Genomic DNA, 20,764 nt, shown 5'->3' with positions numbered 1-20,764 from the left:
CTTTGAAAGTGCTGTTTGGAAAAGCAGAATGTATTTCTGGTGTCTATTTATCCACACAACATGTAGAACAAAACTGAAAATGGACGCAGAAATAGTAAAGAGTGCCAATCTCTTTTCTTTGCATCCCTTTATTACCTGAGATAGACCCAGGCTCCATGATTTGCACCTGGATCTGAATTTTTCTGATGTGCAGGGATGTTTCTATTGGGTTTCGTTTTTTAAATATCTCTCTCTGGCTAGTACTTGTCATAAAAGTTCCTCAAAGATACAGATTGGGACACTTTCCAGTAGTTTTCATTCACATTTGTATTCAAAGGGTTTTACGAACAGTGGAGTAAAGAAAATGAGAGTGGAAAGCTGTTTTAGGATTTAAATATTCCTCTGCAATGTTGGACATTTAAAAATTGCTTGAGATTCAAGAAGTTATATTGACCAGTCTAGTTTCACTGCCCAAGCTGGGGGGGAGGTGAAAAGGAAACGGCATTTTTAATTGTTTCATTTTAAACATTTCCATTGTTACTGGTGACACAGATAAGGACAATTATTTTCTTAAATAGATGAGCTCCACACTGATGCCATTATAATAACCATTGGCTCAATTGGAAAAGCCAGGTGGTAATTCTGGTAAAGACTTTGTGACCACCTGGATAAAGTTAAAAGAACGAATGCCGCCATGGTCACGTGCCATCATGAGAAACAGGTAGAGAGAGGTTTTCCTGCCCCTCTCCCCTGACCGTAACCATCTGGGGAGTAGTCACGGGGAATGGAGTTCTACCTGCAATTGTGCCCCAAATAGACGCCCAACTCAACCACCAGGTGTTGAAAAATAGCTACAAAGGTCCAAGTTCATGAGCACGTGTCAATGGCATCATCCAGGAGTGCAAATTCTGTGTTCCCAGGGGAATGAGACACAGGAACCCACGACACCATCTGGGAGGGCAGTTCTTGTGTTCCCAGGAAAAAGGTGGAAGAGAAGACGAGAAGCACGGAAGAATAGGGGATTGGGTCCCAGCTCTTGGAGTGTCTAAAGCTGGGCACTGAAGTCCCCTGCTTGGACCCCTACATTTCTATAGACCATTTGCGAGCACAATAGGGAAAAGCCACTAGTGCATTGCTTCCTTGATGATGACATGAGCAAACAGTGACTGGTTACCTTTATCTGAGTAGGGTGGGCAAGGCCTGGGACGTAATGAGAGAAGCCTTTCCTACTCCTCTGTCTTATATCAGAATCCAGAAGCCACCCAGTGCAACTGATTTTTCCACTCCAACACCTTGCACGCTTACAAATCCATCAGCACAGCTGTGCCCTGATTATAATGCATGAGATTCTGATGTGCTAGTTCAGCAAGAGCACGGAAACATGGATGTCGAGGAAGGGAGCATGAAAGGATGAGCTCGCTGGTGGGGGCCTGAGATTTGTGTTCCAATCCTGGCCTATTAGCCCATAACCTAGGTCTCATCCTAACCTCGAGTGGATGTTTGTCCCCATCACCAGACCACCCTCCAAACTGGCACTGCTGGGGAGCTCTACGAGAGAGGGCCATGCCTGGAAAAAGCCAGGGGTATTTCAGCTAAGCCTGGAAGAGCAGCTGTCTAAGGGAGATTGCACACAGCTCCTGTATGGTTCTTGTTAGCAGGCTCTAGTGAGCACTAGCTTAATACAAGTTTAAATAAAAGAACATGCAAACTTTCCTTTAGCATCTCAGATGAAAGTATCACAAAAGTTATTAAGCCAGTCAGCAGTGTCTGAATACTGCAGCTGCTGAAACGCCTTGGGAGTAATATTGACGTTTTCATTCCCTTAACTCTGTCTTCCTCCTGAAAAATAATATACATGCATTCAATAATGTAGGCAGAAAAGTTCACATTTACAGGAAGGGGTGTGTGGATCACTGAATTTTGTCCCCATAGGCTCATCCATTATTACCCCTGCCCCATATGCACTTCTGCGTCTCTCCAGGATCTCTCAAGGCAGACCTGCCACTACAGACTCTACAGTTACTAACACAGCAGGTGCAGTTAGACAGAGCCAGCAGTGGGGAAGACCAAAAAAGCCAGTCATCTGCCAGAAGAAATGTTGCCTCCAGGAAGTTGTGTGCCCTGTGACACCCAGGGCACATGCCTCCAGATGGAGCAGGACAGCCATACCTAGGATGATGCTTGTCACCGCAGGGGAAACCTGCCGAAAAAATTGCTGTATTAAAACTAGTGCTGTGGAAATCCTTCATTGTGAAAGCAGGGGAAAGTCACCTCTTTTCATTTTTGATGCAGGCCCTCTGCTTCCCTTCCAGAGAGTCACAGACCATTCAGCAAGCTGCTTGGAGCCAAATTTCAACCAAGACCTGGGCTGATTTATGGCTTTGGATGGAAACCAGTCAAAATGGGGCCATTTTGCTTAAGCTTTGCTGGGGGCTGTAGGATGGGTTTGATTCCCCAATTTCAAAGCAAGGCTCATGGCGACATAAACCCACATGCTCTGAATCTGGGGAAAATGTTTGGGAGCCCCCTGTGAACCAGAAGGGCTGAGGAAATCTGTGTTAGGGACACGGGGACCCTGTGGGCCAGTGTGGTTGCTGTTACAAGGGCAGGTTGTGGGGGGCGGGACATGCAGAAGGCAGCCAGAACGTTAACATTTGTGCTCCCTGAGTGCAATGGCACGTGGGCAAGGCCAGGGAAGCAAAGGCGCTCTGTTATTACTGTGCTGTGCTAGCTCCTACAGGCCCCAGTCAGGACCCCACTGTGCTAGGTGCCGTACACACAGCTAACAAAAGACAGCCCCTCCCCCCAAGAGCGTACACTCTACGTTTATGCTGAGGCAACAGGTGGATGCAAGAAGCAGACGGGGGAGCATGAGGTAACCGTGAGATGGTTACAGTCAGAACAATAAGCTGCAGTCCCAGCACGCCACTTGCCCAGGTTGCTGTCAAGTGTTTGTAGGCATCACATCAGAGGTGAGTTTTAAGGGGAGATTTGAAGGATAATAAAAACACATCCCAAAGGGGAGTCTGGCTGCGCAGGATGGGGGCATTGCCAGTTGCCCTCGCCCTGTCTGCCCCCCAAACACTCTGAGGCCAGCCCGAGGGGAGGGAGCTGCAGCCACTGCTCCCCAGTATACTTTGCACAATGTCCTAAGAGGCACTCTGAATCGGCTGGCTCTGCGTCCTGCAAACCAGGCCTGCCAGCCAGCCCCAATGTACGTGTGGCTGCAAAAGCTATAACCCAGAGCCCATTTCCTGTCAGAACTGCGCATCAGAAAGGGCAATGACCAAGCTACCCCAAAATGGGCTAAGTCAGCAATGATTACCCCAAAAACAAGTCCCCCACTACACATGCCCTTGCACAGGGGAAATAAATGAAAGAGAAAATTCTCTCTCTCCCCCTTCTTGGCTGACCAGTGGGATGGGTCCTGTTAAACCTGACCCATTGCTGATTGCTTGTTTGCAGCTCACCGAGGCTGTGGGCCATGAAACAACATTTTAATCATGTTCCCTTCCCACCCCACCCCACAGGCTACAAGGAACAGGGGATCCCACAGCAGCTGTAATGGCTGGGACAAGGGTGTTCCACGGAACGTGGTGTGTCTGTCAGCTGTGGGCACAAGGACCTTTCCACTTTCATTTTTCTTTTCTTTTGTTTTTTTTTTTGTTTTTTAAACCAATGCGTGCGTCTGTTCAGCGGAGCGGAGGTGCAGAGCAGCAGATGGAGACCTTCACTGATCCCTTTTAGAACCGGCGATGAGGCAAACATGACGTGGGTTAGGACTGGCACAGCCAGCACGTCGTGATAGGCGGCCAATCCCGAAGAGGGAGGAAAACACTGGTAGAATGAGACGCTGCTGTGGAAGATGGCACTTGGGCTGGCGGTGAGAAGAGTGGGGATGCTGCTTTCTCCAGCTGCAGGGTGTGAAGCAGCTGGAGACATTTGCCCTCCTTGTAGCTGACCATTAAAGGAGCCCAGCGGTGAACATCAAGATGAAGGAGATATTTATAGATATATGTCCAGTATGTAAAAGCCAAAGCTGAGTGATACCTTGTTTCCTGAGAGTCCTTTCTTGACTGCTTCGTGATAACAGGGGTTCAGCTCAGCCTCTTCTGCTGTGTGTGTTTATGATGCTCACTGAACCTCTGTCGTTGCAGATGCTCTGACGTTTTGCTTGTGGCTGCTCTAAATCATACTTTACTGGTGACCCAGGCTGTGAATATGCCCTGCCTGCTTCTACCTGCTGAAAGAAGAGAAAAGACTTGACCTGCCACGAGCCAGTAACAAACTGGTTCTTACAAAGAACTGGGTCGCCATGGTGTGACGTGTGCTTTGTGCGGGGGGGTGGGGGGGTGGAGTGAGGTTTGTGCTGTCTAATGCTTCCGGTTTAAACTGGTATTTTACAGAGACTAAAATGCCAGTGAAAGAGACTTGTGGATAAATAGCACCATACTGTGGGAGTTAATATAATTATTGTGTGTGTTTTGTTGCCTGTGTTGCATGATACAGTGGTCTTGATCCTCTTCCAAGGGGACAAGTGCCCATATTTCAAAGACCACTGCAACAGATGGCACTAACTGGACACCATGTTAGCAGTCTTGGCCACTCACTGGAGCATGGAAAATTAACTACCCTTTCAAGCCTAGAGTGGTGGTCCCTCCAGGTCGGGGTTGAGCCATACTGATATTGTGAAACACTGCCACTGATTAGCCTTCAAATAGATGCAGCATAAAGAAAGGACTTCATTCTCCAGGCCCCTCCATCCAGCACACCGCAATGAAATTCATGGGAAGATTGATGGCCTGACATTCAGAGGTGTGTGGGTGCTCAGTACTTCTGAATATCAGGCTCATAGTGCACTGTGAACAATGGACAGAACCGTGTTTGCCAGTCACTTTCCCTCTATGAGAAGATGATGAGAGGAGCCATTCAGAAACAAAATCATACTGCCATTCTCACCCTCTGGGAACTATTCTTTCAGCAAACTAGTTAAAAATCCCCACAGCCTTAATCGAGACACATCAAAAGAGAGACATGTCCAAGTACAAGACTCTTCAGTAACTCTCTCTCTCATACACACCCCTCTTTGTTTCATAGTTAAGAGAACCAGTGGGAGAGGGGCTAGGGCATGAAATCCCACCTCCACATAGCTTTCTATCCAGATCTCCCTCTCCCTGTTTGCTTTTAGATCATGCTGTGGTTTTTCAGAGCCAACAGATCCGTTCAGTTAGAATGACCTTTGTTCTAGTTTAAAGAGAAAAAAGAACAAAAGTAAAGTCTCTATGATGGAGCACCTGTGGCAGATGTGGGTGCCCTCTATAAAAGTCTGCACTGGACTGAACACAAAAATGGCTGCCTGGCTCTGCAGAGAGTCAAGTCCTTCCAGATTTAAAGTGGTAGGGCTCAGAAAACCAAGAAATAACAGTTACATAGTTAGATACACCACAGCCACAGCCCCCCTCTCCAGACTGAGATGTGTCCTGCATTTTGTAGACCTGTATGTAAATAACTACCACAGGTAGCATGGATGGGACAGTAACTAATTTCAACACTATTGTCACTACAAAGCAAGTAGCTCAGACCATCTCTAATCTCAAATGCTCTTCTCCCAACTGTAACTGGGCAGCTTGTCTTCACTGAAGGCTGTGTCCATTCTTCTTCTCAGAAGCCAGGGTTTCCTCCCTCCCCTGCCCATCACCCTCACATCCTCCTGCTTCTATCAGGGTTTCACCAGTGCATTTCATTCATCTTTTTCTAGATTTCAGAAATAACGAAGACAGCTCCTCAGTGCATGCATCAGAAAGCTTTCAGGAGGGGAGACACCCGTGTACTCGCTGTACTTCTCTATACTCAGAAAAAAGCACTTCTCCCATGGTCATGGTCATGGGGCAGGCATAATTTAAGGTCCTGCTCCCATTGACTTCAACAGAAGCTGGAGCCAGATTATTATTCTTTTAGTACCAGTCAAAATAATTCAGGCTTACCCATCATCTACATAAAAACCTTCCTATCCCACCGAGCTGATCCAACTCTCCTTCAGTCCACCCTCTCACGGCAGGTCTACACTGGTTTCTAAAACCCACAGCAGCCATTCTCAGAGCCCAGGTCCACAGACTCATGTTTACACTACAGTGCTAAAAACAGCTGTGTAGACATTCAGGCTCAGCCTGGAGCTTAAGATCTGAAGCCCATCTCCCTCCCAGCCTGAGTGGCAATGTCTACACGGCTGTTCTTAGTGCCATAGCACGAGCCCAAATCATAGACTTTAAGGCCAGAAGGAAGCATTATGATCATCTAGTCTGACCTCCTGCACAGCACAGTCCACAGAACCCCTACCCATCCACTCCTGTAATAGGTCCCTAACTTCTGGCTGAGTCACTGAAGTCCTCAAATCTTGATGTAAAGACTTGAAGTTACAGCGCATGCCCCATTTACTCTCATTCAAACCAGCAAGTGACCCGTGCTGCAGAGGAAGGTGACCGCCCTCCCTGAGTCCTTCACAACTCCAAATATAGCGATCAGTTTGACCCACCAGCCAAACACCTGGGAAAGAATTGTCTCTAGTAACTCAGAGCCCTCCCCATCTAATGTCCCATTTCCAGCCACTGGAGATATTTGCTGCTAGCAGTCGCAGGTAGGCCATATGCCATTGTAGGTAACCTCATTGTACCGCCCCCTCTCTAAACATGTGAAGCCCAGTCTTGAAACAAGTTAGGTTTCGTTGCCCCCCAGTGCTCCCCTTGGAAGGCTGTGTCAGCACTTCACTCCTTTGATGGTTAGTAACCTTTGCTTAATTTCAAGCCTAAACTTATTGATAGCCAGTTTATACCCATTTGTTCTTGTACCAGCATTGGCCCTTAACTTAAATAACTGTTCTCTCTCCCTGCTATTTATTCCTCTGCTGTATTTATAGAAAGCAATCATATCTCCCCTCAGCCTTTGTTTTGTTAGGCTAAACAAGCCAAGCTCCTTAAGTCTCCTCTCATAAGGCAGGTTCTCCATCCCTCTGATCATCCTAGGAGCCTCTCTCTGTGCCTGTTCCAGTTTGAATTCATCTTTCTTAAACATAGGAGACAAAAATTGCACACAGTATTCCAGATGAGGCCTCACCAGTGCGCTGTGTAATGGTAAGAAGACTTTTCTATCTCTGCTAGCAATACCTCGCCTAGATCTGGCCTCTGAGACTTGCTGCAGTGAGTGTAGACAGTGTAGACGTACTCAGAGACCAGGCATGGAAAATAGATCAGCATTTCAGACAACAAACTGCACCAGTGGGCAATAGGTTGAGGATCTGTCAGACATGGAAAGGAAGGAGAGTGAGTTCAAGAGTCCAGGAACCTTCTCTGAAATTTTGTAAGTCTCTTCCATTTAAACCTGGAGGCTGTTAGCTCAAGTACTTTAGCTGATCTCAACTGCCTTGATATCACACATGGAGACTGCAAAAGAGACTATCTATCAGGAGCCAAATCCTTAATATAAACAATGGATTTTATGTAGTTATATATTTATTAGGCCCAATTTTTGCTGGGTCTGTATTTTAGGCATACACAGACACTACCTGGTGTGTAAACACCAAGCTAGGAAGACCTCTAACCAGCCAACGTGCTCACACAAATGCAGGGTTTACATGTGAAAATGTAGACGTTTGGCTGAAAATGCGTCCCCCTGTCTGTATCACATGGGGAAGGGGGACGCAGCATTTGATTAGTTTGGGAGGGTGGAAAGCCTGTTTCATCTGGTTCTTCAAGCACAACTGGCACAAATTCATAAAAAGGAGTGGTATTGGGGACAGCTCCCTCAGGATAAGATCAAACAGCACTAGATTGGCAGAAGATCAACCAACAGATTAGCTTTGCTTGCTATAACGGAGCTCCCTGAGTTAGCCCTTCATGTGGCCTGGCTGAATGCTAACAATAACACTTTTTGCCTGTAGATCTCAGAGCACTTTATGAATGTAGGAATCATTACCTCCAATTTACCAATGAGAAACTGAGGCACAGGGAAGTCAAAAGAGTTGACCAAGATTATACAACAAGCCCATGGCCTTGGCCTGATGCCCTATGCATTGGACCACATTGCTAAGCTAAATACCTAGTATTTTATACTCTTTATTAAAGATAAATAAATATCCTTTATTAAAATGTGGCTGCTGTGCATGGCTAGAATTCGCCTCTCAGCTCTGCACTGCAGAGAAGAGATCTGCAGAGTGGAGCAGAGAGGAAAGATTTGCCCTTAAAATTTTGGAGGAAGGTAGCTTTAAAAAACAAAACACCAACTCTGGAGAGGTTTTTTTTAAAAATCACACAATACAGACAGCAGCAAAGTGGGTTTGTTTGAGTGATAGGTGCCAGTTTTTGCTTCTCCTTAACGTGCTGCTAGGAGTGATTAACAAAGAAAACTGCTATCGTTGTCATTACGCAACACTCAGGCGGAGAGATGGTTACTTCGCTTTGCCCCTTAGAAAGTTCCACAACAGCAGCATGTTAAAAATCAAGGCCCAGTTAATCATTGGCGAATTACACTGGAAATGTTACCAAAGTATCATGTGAATCACCTGTATTAATGCCAAGTGATAAAATCATCAGGATTACTATTACTACAGGAATTACCCACAGGAATTCTCCTCAGAATTTAAGTCTTTCTGGTAATTTATACCAACTAGAATACATTACTGCATGGCTGCTCATTATTCACTGATCAATACTATAATAGTCCCGTGCACTTCTTAGCTTCTTCAGTCTCAAAGAACTCTACAAATATTAAAGAATTAAGCTTCAAAACCCCCTGACAGATAGGTGTAACATTGTGGATTTAGGGCTTGTCTTCACATACAGTGCTGCAGCAATGCAGCTGCACCGCTGTGATATTTCAACAAAGACAGTGCTACGCTGAGCTATTTAATCCACGTCCCTGAGAGGTGGTAGCTATGTTGGCCGAAGAAGCTCTCCCATTGACATAGCGCTGTCTACACGGAGGGTAGAGAAGTATAACTGTGTCGCCCAGGAGTGTGGATTTTTCACACCCCTGAGCACTGTAGTTATATTGATATAGGTGTATAGTGTCAACCTGGCCTTAGTCCTCACCTACCGTCCTATAGAATATGATCCCCCTTTTACAGCAGGGGAAACTGAGGCATAGACCTCACCACGGTCAGAGAGTGAATCTATGGTGCACCCAAGAACAACTCCACTGTCGTGCTCTGGCTACTGGGAATTGCTCTTGGTCTGGGTACCTAACTTCATTGCAACTAGTGGTTGACCCAATTCAAAGGGCTCAGTGATTCATCCGAGGTGAGGGTGTAACTTAGAGCCCTCTGATTCTCAATAGTTTCAGTAGCTCAGAGATGAGGCAATAGTACAAACCCTCTAGATGCTGCTCTTACCTTTGGAGTCTGAACATTTGCATATGCTTTCTTTGGAAATCAGTTTGGAAAACCTCAGTGTTGTAAACAGACCAGTGCTGCCACAGGACACTAAATTGCCCACAGACATGTCTCCTGTGACACCAGATACGAGACTCTAGATCCAGCCAACAGATGCCTCTGTTGGGTCTGACATGCTGGAATTCAGGACGCCTCAGAAAGTCTCTTGGTACCAAAAGGTGATAAAGGATTTAGCAGCTTGTCTGCATTGCTGAGGTTTTGCCGGTCTCTTTTTTGTCTAATGTTCAGTGTTTTCTATCGTGCATTCTAGCAAGGACAGGAAAATGGGATTAATCAGGGGATAGTTGCTATGGAAATGTTGAACTCGGAGGGGCTGCCTTGTATCGTCTGAGACTGCAGTGTTTTAATTATGCCTGTGTCTTGGCTGCTTTTATTGCGTTAGTGATGTTGGCATAGACAGCATCATGCATTGCATAAACAGGCTATAGGATGTATAATTTACATGCAAGTTCTGGTGTTTTGTTAAAAATTCCATAGCCATTGAGCTGTTTTATCAGATTGACTGAGGCAGAAAAGCAGCCAACTTGCCATTCAAGAAGTTCTGAAATATTTAAGATGAAGCGATGTTGAGCCCTGCTTGTGACACACAAAAGGCAATTTTTTTGCCTGGCACCTTATATTTGCTTAATCAATTTTAATTAGTGACAAACAAGATCATTCCAGCTGGTGCCGTTTATTGTTGATGCACTTTATTGGCTAGCGATTCTCAACGGCGACTGGAGAACAAGCACAGAATTGGATTTTCCTCAAAGTACCACCGTTCAAATAAATAATCGCCTCATTCCCATCTAATTGCTCTGACTAAAAAGTGAGTCTGTCTGGTTTTGGAGGCAGTACAACCTGAAGAAATACAGCCAGGACTGGGAGTGAGGACACCCTGAATTCTGCCACCGATTAATTATGTGGCCTTGGGAAAATTGCTTCACTTCTCTGTCTCATTGTCTCCCTCAGCTGTAAAGTGGGGGTAATACCTCATTGAGCACTTGTGAAGATTGACTAGGTAGGGCCAAATCCTGCTCTCAGTTATACAGTTCCAATTCCCATTGCACCATTAACCCTCCAGATCTGAACTTTCCCAAAGTTGAGATCTGAGGTTTTAGTCTGGGCCACTGTATAGGGCAGGGCCAGCCATGAAGTTTGGGTCTGGATCAAGATGTCCCAGTGTTTAGAGTTGAGGGTTCTGTTCATTCCCATCTCCCACCCTGCCCTCCCCCACAAATAAAACACGAGAAGAATGAACCTGACAAAGTAGCACAATTCTCCCTTAAATCTGGAAGCAGGAGACAGGATCTGAAGGATCCCCAATGGCCTCCCTGTCCTGTCCAGCTAATTGCAGCATTGTGACTTTCCCATTTGAGCTGAGGTAGGGACTAGGCTGCTTGTTCTGCCATATAAACAAGGGTCTTTGTAATCACAGCACTATCCCTTCAACTCCCTTCTGAACTGGGCTGCTTTGGTTTGCGACTGATATTTACCCAATGTGAGACCAGGAGGGACAACCTTCCCTTCCAGCATAGGACTATTGGAACAAGGAGAAACACTGCTTCCTAAGAATCTGAGCAAGGAACAGAGCCTAGCAGAACCAACCCTACTGTATGTAGGTCATTGGAAAGAGCTGAATACCACTCCCTTTTTGGATGGCACTCAAAACCCTCCCGTAGGCCAGGAGGCCTCACTGGACCCCACAACTTCTAAGTATTCGGCTCTCATCAAAGTCCTAAAGTTGCTCATAAACAGAGAGAATTTCAAGTACTTACAGAAGGGAAGCTAGTGTCAACTCATAAATGAAAGCTAAATATTAGTCCTGGATTCAATTCCTGTAAGGAAAAGAATCATACAGGGAAAACTCATAAGTGCTCATTTGGAGGGTGATTTTTTCCCTCCGTATGAGTGGAGAGGGTTTGCTGGTTGTGGGGGTTTTTTTTTTTTTTTAGGGGGGAGGGGGGGAAGAGGGTTGGATTCATCACCCGTTGCTTTTATGCCTCCTTCTGAAAAAACTGCAGCAGAGGAAGGCTGCCTCCCCCAACATGCCAGCAGGCAATGTGGGTTTGATCATTCGCCTGTTGTCAGTGGGAGAAATACAAATGCTTCATTTCACTAACTCCTGCCACACCATGTTACTCAGGTTACCTGCAAAATGCCCAGTTCCTTGTGAGAAAACCTAGGAAACAGGAACCTCCATCAAATTTTTAGTGCTTCCACCAAAACGCTGCCAGTCAAATATTTCCTAATTTCATAGTCTCAGTAAAGAAAACCCCTAAAGCCTGTGACTTTGTCTGCTGTTGATCTCTGTATAATCTACTGTTTATCTGATCTACATTTCTAATGTGCACAGCGCCAGGGTAGATAGATGTCATTTTCCCCTTTATAAATATGAATGTGTTTGAGATAAAAGTTTTACAAGGGGGACAGTACTTGTCTCTTCTGCATCACCATTTGCTTGAAGGCATGAGACTGCACCGAAATGTTACCTGTGATATTTCTCAACATAAAAACAAGGGCTTTCAAAGGGGCTTTATTGCGGTGGTTCCTTCGTGCTTGTAACTCCAGTTTCTTTCTTCCTATCCCAATGGTCCTGTCTACTAGGGATCAGAGTGTCACCGCTGCCCACCTCCCATTCAGTGATGAGTGCTCGGACCGGACATGGATAGTGGGGTGTTCCAGGCTGCCATCTCAGAGTGCTCTCACATTTGAATGGGAGGTGGCAGACACTGACTAATACAAGAACTTGGTTGATCTGGACATCTGGCAAATCAATCCATTTGCCTGAAAAGGTTGAGGAGTGCTGTTCAAGCACACAGGAAAATTAGATCAATGGTTATAAGTATAGGATCCTTTTGTCTGTGCTACATCCTGTACTTTCTTTAAAAAAAAACGCATGCGCCTTAAGTTTGTGAAAGGGAATGCACAACTGAATAAAAAACCCTCTAGGTGCTGATGTAAATTGTCCCTGTGCTCATCTCTCTCTGCTGCATGAAGCATGCAAGATCTTTTGGGAGAACTTCTGTTTTAATGCACTGCACAGATCACATGTATTTAAGCTGGAGAACCACAAACCAGTCAAAAAAGCTAGGTTTTACCCCCACTCCATTTCCACCATATTTATTTTGGGCATTGCAGCTGCATATCAAAATACACTGTGCCACTCCATTGTAGTGACATAGAATATCATAGCAAGCGACAGTGAGGGTAGAAGTCAGAACCTTCTGTGCCACAAACACAGGTCTTTTCCCATTTTAGCCAAAAGAACGCATCTGTTGGATGTACAGCAGCAATAAGAGCTTAGAGACACTTAGGATCCAGCCACGAGAAGACATAACCTTAAGACTCAAATAGGTGCGACATTCCATCCTGGAGAAAGCAGTGCTTTCTTACTCATGCCCCCACCAGCCAGTATTGACAATATTTCAGTAAACTTGTACATCCAGCTTTCCTCCATGTTCAAGCAGACACCTATACATGTCCAGGTAATGCTGCAATTCATTGTCCCAATCAGGACCACATTATGTGTTATCTCCCCTTATGTGCAACTGATCTGATGTGAAATCAGATTATACCCACAAGTCAGTTTTAAATGATTTCTAATGACCTCCACTGTACACCTAGGACCCATACCTTTTCCTCTTGATCATCTGTATTTATTGCTAGGGCTAAGCTAGGATTAACTGATCGGTAGTCCTGTGTATCAGTGAACAAGCCAAAGGAAAACTATGTTTCCTAATTTCTTCCCAGGATGAAAGAGTAAAATGTGGGGGGAATCTACAGTGAAGACAAGCAAATAACTATTAGGAAGGTCTCCACACAGGTGCAGATTGTGCTTTCATTTAACACTGGTAAATCCAAAGTAATTCACTGAACCAAATTCTTCTCTCAGTTACAAGGATGCTATTCTCGTTGAGTTAATCGGGAATAGTATGCTTGCAACTCAGAGAAGGATTTTGTCCATCGACTTCACGGGAGTTGTTCTGGAATTACACTAATATAACAAGCTGCAGAACATGGCCTATACTGGGTCTCCTGAAAAGTTAGCAACAGCTCCTGAAGTGAACTTCTTCAGCAAATATTTACACAAGTGCTACATAGGATAGGCTAAAATTCTTTGCTACCAAACAAAAGTTGGATGCTGCTCAAGGAACATCAGGAAATATTCTTTTCATCTGCTGTATCATGTGTTACATCCCAAAAGGCAATGGCTTTGTATGTCTGGTTTCCCTTCCCTATCACCCTAAGGAAGCTAAGAGGTTTGCAATGCAATGGTTAGTCTTGATTTTAACTCATATATATATACATACACACACACACACACACACACACTCATATACTCTTTATATATATATATATATAAAAGAGTCCAAACTGATTGCGTAGAGTGCCAAACTGTTTGAAAAAAAATTGTATGCCTATTTATATCACAAAGTATGTTACTGTGACTTGCTGTGTTTTGATACTGTGGATTTTTTTTTAGTTAAATATATTCTCTTGCTGTACAGTTTGAGTGGAGTGGAAGAGATTCTCTCTACAGCCTTGAGACAGTGTATTCTTATTGGGTGGAAGTTAACATGTGCGCTCTCTTCCTACGCACCAGTTGCATATGTGGTAGCTCTGAGTAAACATAAGCACACACCCATGATGTCTGAAGGGAGACTGGGGACATGGCCCAGTGTTCTCAAGGATTAATGAATTGAGGCCATTGGGCAAATGCAGACTTGAATGATGAGTGGCCAAAACTGCCACACAGGGATATTTTTGCTGTTTCCCTCCCATCTAACATTACCTGAGTCCACAGCCTAGAAATCAAAGATTGAGCAAGACCCATTAGCTCACGTGATCTATCCCCTTAATAAAGGCAGAATTGTTCCTTATTGTGGTTTCCTTGTTGTTTCGTCCAACTTTGAAATAACTCCAGCAATAGGGCTCCCTTCCCTTGGGAGATCAGTCCACAGTCTTATTGAGCCATCTCATCTGTAGGACAATTTTCCTACTAGCCAACCTAAGTGTACAATTGCTCAGCAAACACAAGACACGGGCAGGGGGCTGTTAGATTGGGGATTATCACAGTTTAATGAATCTGTATATAGGGAATGTTCAGCTATCGGAGTTGTCCATGACAACTCCTTATAAAAGATTCCTGTCCTCAGTAATGTCCATATTAACATACAGTGTTTATTAGGCATGCTCCAGAGAGGCAGCAAGGAATTCACCTTCCATTAAAGAAAAATCCACCGAGGAGCCTAAATAGTTTGACATTGACCTTTCATACATAATTCACCTTTTGATCTGTGAAACTGATTTTCATGGTCATGGACAAAGAGTAGTGTCTTTGGGCCTAGCTCTCAACTCACTTGTGTCTTGCATAGTCACTTACGTGTGTGCAAAATGAGGGCAAAGTGGATGTAAAATGCTGATTTGGTACCACCTGGCACTCCTTTTGCACGGTTATAAATGACTACACAGGCTACAAGGCAGTGGAGAATCAGGGCCTCTATGGCTAAATATAAACATGGAAGATGGAAAGGGCCGAGGTCCACTAATGCCTTGCACTCACACAGAAAAACAGTCAGGTGTGATCTCCCTGTTTATACTAACGAATTATCCTTATTCAATGCATAGAGGAAAGGGAGTAAAAACCTAGAAGATATATTGGCAGTGATCTAAGACCTCGCAAATGTTTTGGCTCTTAAATACCCACACACGATGTCTCTTGGCTGACAGTTCTCATGTGGCTGTTTGGATGGCCTTGAGCCTGCTCATAACTTTGGCTGTCTCTTGCCCTTGGATATAGGTGCCATGTGACCATGGGTTTAAACAAGCTGTTTGCATAACAAAGAAGGCACTGACTTTGCAAGAAGTATCCCCACCTCCTAGCCGCAATTCCTGCATGGGAGCAGGAATTGCTATAGTTCAGTGTATCATCCCATTTATACCCCCACGCCAAAACTTACGGAAACGTCTCTCTCGACAGTGTTGCTGCATCACTTCCAGTTGTTTGGAGTGCTTTTGTGAATCGATGGGTCTCTTCTGGCAGTTTTGCATTTCTCCAAGGGCTTAGGTTTCTAATCACAGAAATGATTCTTGTCTGTGTGATGGGAAAGAGCGTGCGACTGACACATACACTGTCATATACAATATCCCATTCAACAATACTACATTAAAAGAATGCTAAGGTTGCAAGTAAAGCACTCAAAGCGGCCCCTGCAACCTTAACTCAGCCCCCTTGTGTGTATGCATTATGATAACCTCTTTAATCATACTATCCTGTATTATTTTTCCCAAAGAAACCCTGCCTTGTTTGGTTTGTAGGATAGCTGGTGTTCAGGGAACAAGGCAGCTAGTTGATAGCTCCTTTTGTCCTCATTGGTGAATGTGTGGTCCCATGCCTCATTTACTGCACAACACTGCTTCATCTACCACAGGAATGTCCACTATCCAGGGCTGTGAAATTGGAGTCTCAAGAAATTAAGGTTTAAAAAAACACATTCACAATAGCCAGTCAAACAGAATACAGAACACACAGCACTTGCTTCGCCAGGGTTCTGTTGTTATAATTGTATAATTTAGCAACCACAGAGCAATCTCTCTGTTGGCTAAAAATTAAAAAGCAATAAATATATAAACAAGTACAAAAACCATAGCATAAGTGATATAAATTTTGGACTTGGACATACATTGTCTGCTATTAAACAATCTTTACAAAAATAATAATTCGATTAGGCTAATCAATATGGCAAAAATCGATTCCAGTGCTTATTCTGAAGAAATTATCTTTATTAGAAATTAATTTGTTGGGAAATTCTTCCTGTGCAAATACATACATTCTAGCTTTAACAACATTACACATCTTCAATGTCTGCGTCAGAATCGGCAAGAAAACATGCTTTCTCTCTCCCAACACATGCTATATATAGCCAACAGGAGTCTGCCATATGTGATTGTTACTTCAGGATACAAAGACTGTATGGTAGAACATAGAATCATTCTTTATTCCTCATGACAGCAACAGAACATTAAAATGTTTGCAGACAAATCAACACAAATATAGTGCCGCTCCAAAACTCTGATCTGCTAAGCTACAACAGGATTTGGGGACAGATCCTGCAACTTTCATGAGTTTAATGGGATTAAGCATATGAGTAAGGACTCCTTGCAGAGTAAAGGTTTCAGGATCAAATTTTTGGCTCCTGCTGATAGGTTTCTGCATGCTCCCAAGAATAAAATAAGGGAAGGAGAAAACCCAGGCAGACAGAGGGGAAGATGGACCCATCTTGTGCCAGTGCAGAGAACCTGAGAGATGGTAGTCACTGATAAAATTGAATGTGATTTCAGGCATCAAATCTGAGATGTATGTCTGAAATTATTTGTAAAATACACAATAACAATACTCCCCTAACCCCTGCACTCCTCTCCTGTGCCCCCTTCCCCCTTAAGCCCTCCTATGCCCATGTGGGGGCAGAGGAATGTTCGGGGGGGCGGGAGCAAGCAGCAATGCTGGGTGCTCTGAGTCACCACTCCCCCCCCACCCAAACTCTGCTCATGTGCGGCACTCATGTTTGTATATCTCTGTGCTGCACCTGGCATCCCCCTGACCATGGCACCCACCCCTAAGGCCAGCCCTGCTGGCTACGGACAGAGACAGGTAAGGAGTGACTCAGACCTGTGGTCCATCTATTGTCCTAGGACGTAGGGACTAAATGTTAGATTTTAAAAAGGTATTTAGGCCCCTAAGGATGCAGATAGCTCCTGAAGATGCTAAATGCTTTTGAAAAATCGAGCTAGTAGCTAATTACCTTTAAAAAGCTGGCCCCAAGTGCCTGCCAAGTTTTCTGTTTATATTATCCCAACGTGTTAGAGCTGTTACTACAAAACACGGCCACAAAAATTTTCTTAGCAGAAATTATTTTCACTCCTTATATGCTTGAAAATGGTTCAACCATTTTCAGTAAAACTCTCTGAAAAAGCTCACTCCCTGACTGACAGAAAGTGTGTCAAAGTTCAGGCCAAAAAGGTGAAACTTTGAGAAAGTTATAAGCCACAAAGTGAGCCTTCATAATGGAAGCCCAGAAGCAACTTTAACAATAGGCATTGCTCAAGTGTCATTTGTTACAGAGCTACATGTGTGCACACACATACCTGTGTAACATGCATAGCATTTCTCTGAGGGGTCTGAATTGGTGAGTATTTTTTTAACATGAATGTTTCAATATCTTTCTCTTTGCCTTCTCCGCATTTATACGTAGCAAGCATTAATGTGACATTTTGGCCAGGGCAGCAGTTTGTGGCAGTTTTATGAGCCTTCTAGGGGTGTCTGATGTGGGTTATTTAAAAAAAAAAAAATCTATTCCTTTGAAAGTGCCTCAGCTTGATCTCACCTGCAGCTTCTCTTCCACCTACCTGTCAATGTTCTCAGGCAAAGCCATACAGATGAATAGAAATTTGCATACATTTGGAATTAGAGTAGTTGCTGATTGGACTGGCCGCTCAGCACAGTGAGAGTGGAGGGAGAGTACTCTAGTTCTGATTTGTGCGAATAAGATGGGGTCATTGCAAGGGATCCTGGCCCCGCTCCTCTAGGGCGATAGCCTCCCTATCTCCATTCATCCCCTTCCAAACTTCTGCTTCATGTTATTAAACAGGGGGTAGGGTGGAAAAAGTGGCCTGGGTAAAGCAATAAAGGGAAAATCTGGATAGGGAGGAAAGAGTGGATTTCGGGGGGAAGGCAACTGGATTTTAGAGGATTTCCTTTCTCCCTCCCTCCCCCTTCTTTGCTCCCGAGTCAAATTCTTCCCCCACCACCAAACACCCTGATGACACACCACTCCCTCCGAAAAGGACCATACTGATCCTCTCCTCAATTACTGATACGGCCTCCCCATACAGAGTCCCTCCCACTGGCCCCCCAGAAACACACATCCTCTGTCTCCATCAATACTGGTGTCCCTCCCACATACACACTGATCCCTCTCCTCTCAGTTAATATGGGTATCTCCCACTCTGTTAATCTTGGGGTCCCTCCCATTCAAATACCCGTGCTCAATTCCCCCATTAATACTGGGGGACCAGTTGTGGGGGGCCCCCAACCCCTTCAAAAAACCCCACCTTCAGCATCTGCTTCAGCTCCCTGAACTTCAGGTTCCTCTCCAGTTGCTCTTTTCCCTGACTCCCCTCTTAGTTCTGTCTGAGGTCAAGGAGGGTGGCAGCTCAGAAGAACATAAGAACGGCAATATTGGGCCAGACCAAGGGTCCGCCTAGCCCAGTATCCTGTCTTCCGACAGTGGCCAGTACCACGTAATTCAAAGGGAGTGAACAGAACAGGTAATCACCAAGTGATCCATCCTCAGTCATCCATTCCCAGCTCTTCACTCCCACCCCAGGCCTGAGGTCATTGCAGACTTTCTTACATCAGGCACTGAGCGTTGGAGAGGAGAGAATAAGACCAAGTACTCCCGGAGTGCTCCCATCCCAGCCCTTTACCCAGGAAAGAGAGCTCTGCCTGCTCCATGAGCTGAAGGAGCAAGACATCTCTCAGCTCAGGCAGCAGCTCTGATTGGCAGCCTTTCCCCAGGAGACAGGGGAGAGGAGAAGGCATCCCTACCGCCCCATGCCTTGAGGAGGCTCTGGAGATCCCATCGAGTTGGCAGCCCTGCTTTTGTAATTCCAGGGGTGACTCAGCCTTGCCTGCAGGGCTGGCTGTTTCCCCCACTTTAGTCTGTAACAGTTTCCATGCTGAGCTCTTGGGTCGTCAGCTGCTGGGTTGTTTCTTCTCAAATTGTCATTGATTTTATTTATTTGCCATAAGGGCAGGAAGCTGCTGGCAAGAGGCAGTATGTGGTTGTGGCACAGGCTAGGGGTTCAGGAACTTCCTGCCATGAGACCCAGAGCAGGTCCCTTCTGAAGAGCAGGTTGGGTGCTGCAGGCAGGCAATTGGGACGCGGGAGGCTGGCTCAAATTTCTGGTGGAAATGCTCTTCAAACACAGTCGGGGGAGGGGCTAGAGAGGATGGGAGCTTGGGGTGGGCTCATTCCGCAGAAGGAAGAGCTGTGCTAGTGTGGGCCAATGTGAGAAGGATTGGTGGGTGGTATGTAGGAAGTTTGCTCACCCTAGATACCTCCATGTAATTTAGTGAGGATATCTATATTCATCCTTAAGGTCCTACAGGAATCCTGCAAGTGAGGCTGAAAGATCGAAGATGGCCTAGTCTCAGCAGTGAGTCAGAGGTAGAGCAGCAGCCAGCACTGTGATGTGCATCTGCTTGCTGCCCACCAGCCACCTGCTTGCATGGACTCAGCTGAGAGGAAGATCAAACAGGAGAAAGACTGTCCCACTCTTCCAGCTGTGAGCTCTAAGAGTCCACCTGGGATGGGCTGGAAGTAAGACATTATCTGGCAGGCTCTGGAGTTTTTTTATGGTGCAGACCCCATTTAAATCAGACCTTGCAAGCAGCGCTGGAATGCAGACTTTTCAAAGAATGCTGTGCATTGCTGGTCATCAAGACAAGGCACCAGTGTGAAGACCAACAGAGGCTCAAAGACCACATAGAGTGGGCTGCTTAGGAAAAGGCTCCTTCGACAGCAAGTCTGATAGTTAGTGAAGAAGAGTAACAGAGGAGAGGGAGGTGCAGACTTTAGGCAACTCCAAGAGTTCCTATGAGGCAGAACCAATTCCAGCAAGCAAGTCAGAAAGCCAAATTGCCCATCTGGGATCAAAGTGTTTAGTAGAAAAGGTATGGTGTGACCTTGCAGTGCTATAAGTGAAAGCAAATCCCACATTAGACAGAAGCCCCAGAACACAAGCTAACCTCTGACAAAGCCCAAAGTGCCCAGTTCAGATCTGGTGTAAGTGAATGCACTTTCACCAGAACAGTCCTCTGGCTCTCTACTGCTTTAGGAGAGTTTTCTGTTCTTTGATTCCTATAGACTGTTCCCTCCACAAAGGGCTTTCGCCCAGGCCTTGCACAGGGATTCAGTAATTGCCCTTTAGTATCTAAAGCGCTTTGGGATCAAATTTGCTATATTAATATTATTGTACTTTTAAAACACCCCTAGAGAAACACAACAGAATTCATTGAAAAGAATAGGAATGGTTATCTTGAAAGAGATTTTTTAATGCAGTACCAGTTGATTATTTCCCCCTGAAGTCATAACATGCAGATGACATGCCCGAACTAAAACCCAATGATGGTGGTTAAGTTGATACATATCTCCATCCTGTCAGTTTCATCCATGTGCCTTTGAAAAAAATCTTATACAAAATTCTTTGAAGAAAAAAAGATCCACTTTAGCAAGAAATTAGTGGCTGAGCTTGCAAGGCTGTACTCAACTTGATGACAGGTTTCAGAGTAGCAGCTGT

General features: G+C 45.1%; 1 protein-coding gene across 1 annotated transcript in view; it reads left to right on the top strand.

Moving 5' to 3' along the window:
• STUM (stum, mechanosensory transduction mediator homolog) overlaps positions 1-19,656 on the top strand; it is a 90,220-nt gene extending 70,564 nt beyond the window's left edge. Inside the window, exon 4 of the mRNA XM_077811919.1 lies at positions 19,565-19,656. Within this exon, the coding sequence (XP_077668045.1) occupies positions 19,565-19,656 (92 nt within the window). The remainder of the gene's footprint in view (positions 1-19,564) is intronic.
• Positions 19,657-20,764: the final 1,108 nt, after the last annotated feature.

This window comes from Eretmochelys imbricata, chromosome 3, assembly GCF_965152235.1.
Source record: "Eretmochelys imbricata isolate rEreImb1 chromosome 3, rEreImb1.hap1, whole genome shotgun sequence".
NCBI lineage: Eukaryota > Metazoa > Chordata > Testudines > Cheloniidae > Eretmochelys > Eretmochelys imbricata.
The sequence above is the reverse complement of the archived record's forward strand: the minus strand, read 5'-3'. Positions and strand labels throughout refer to the sequence as shown.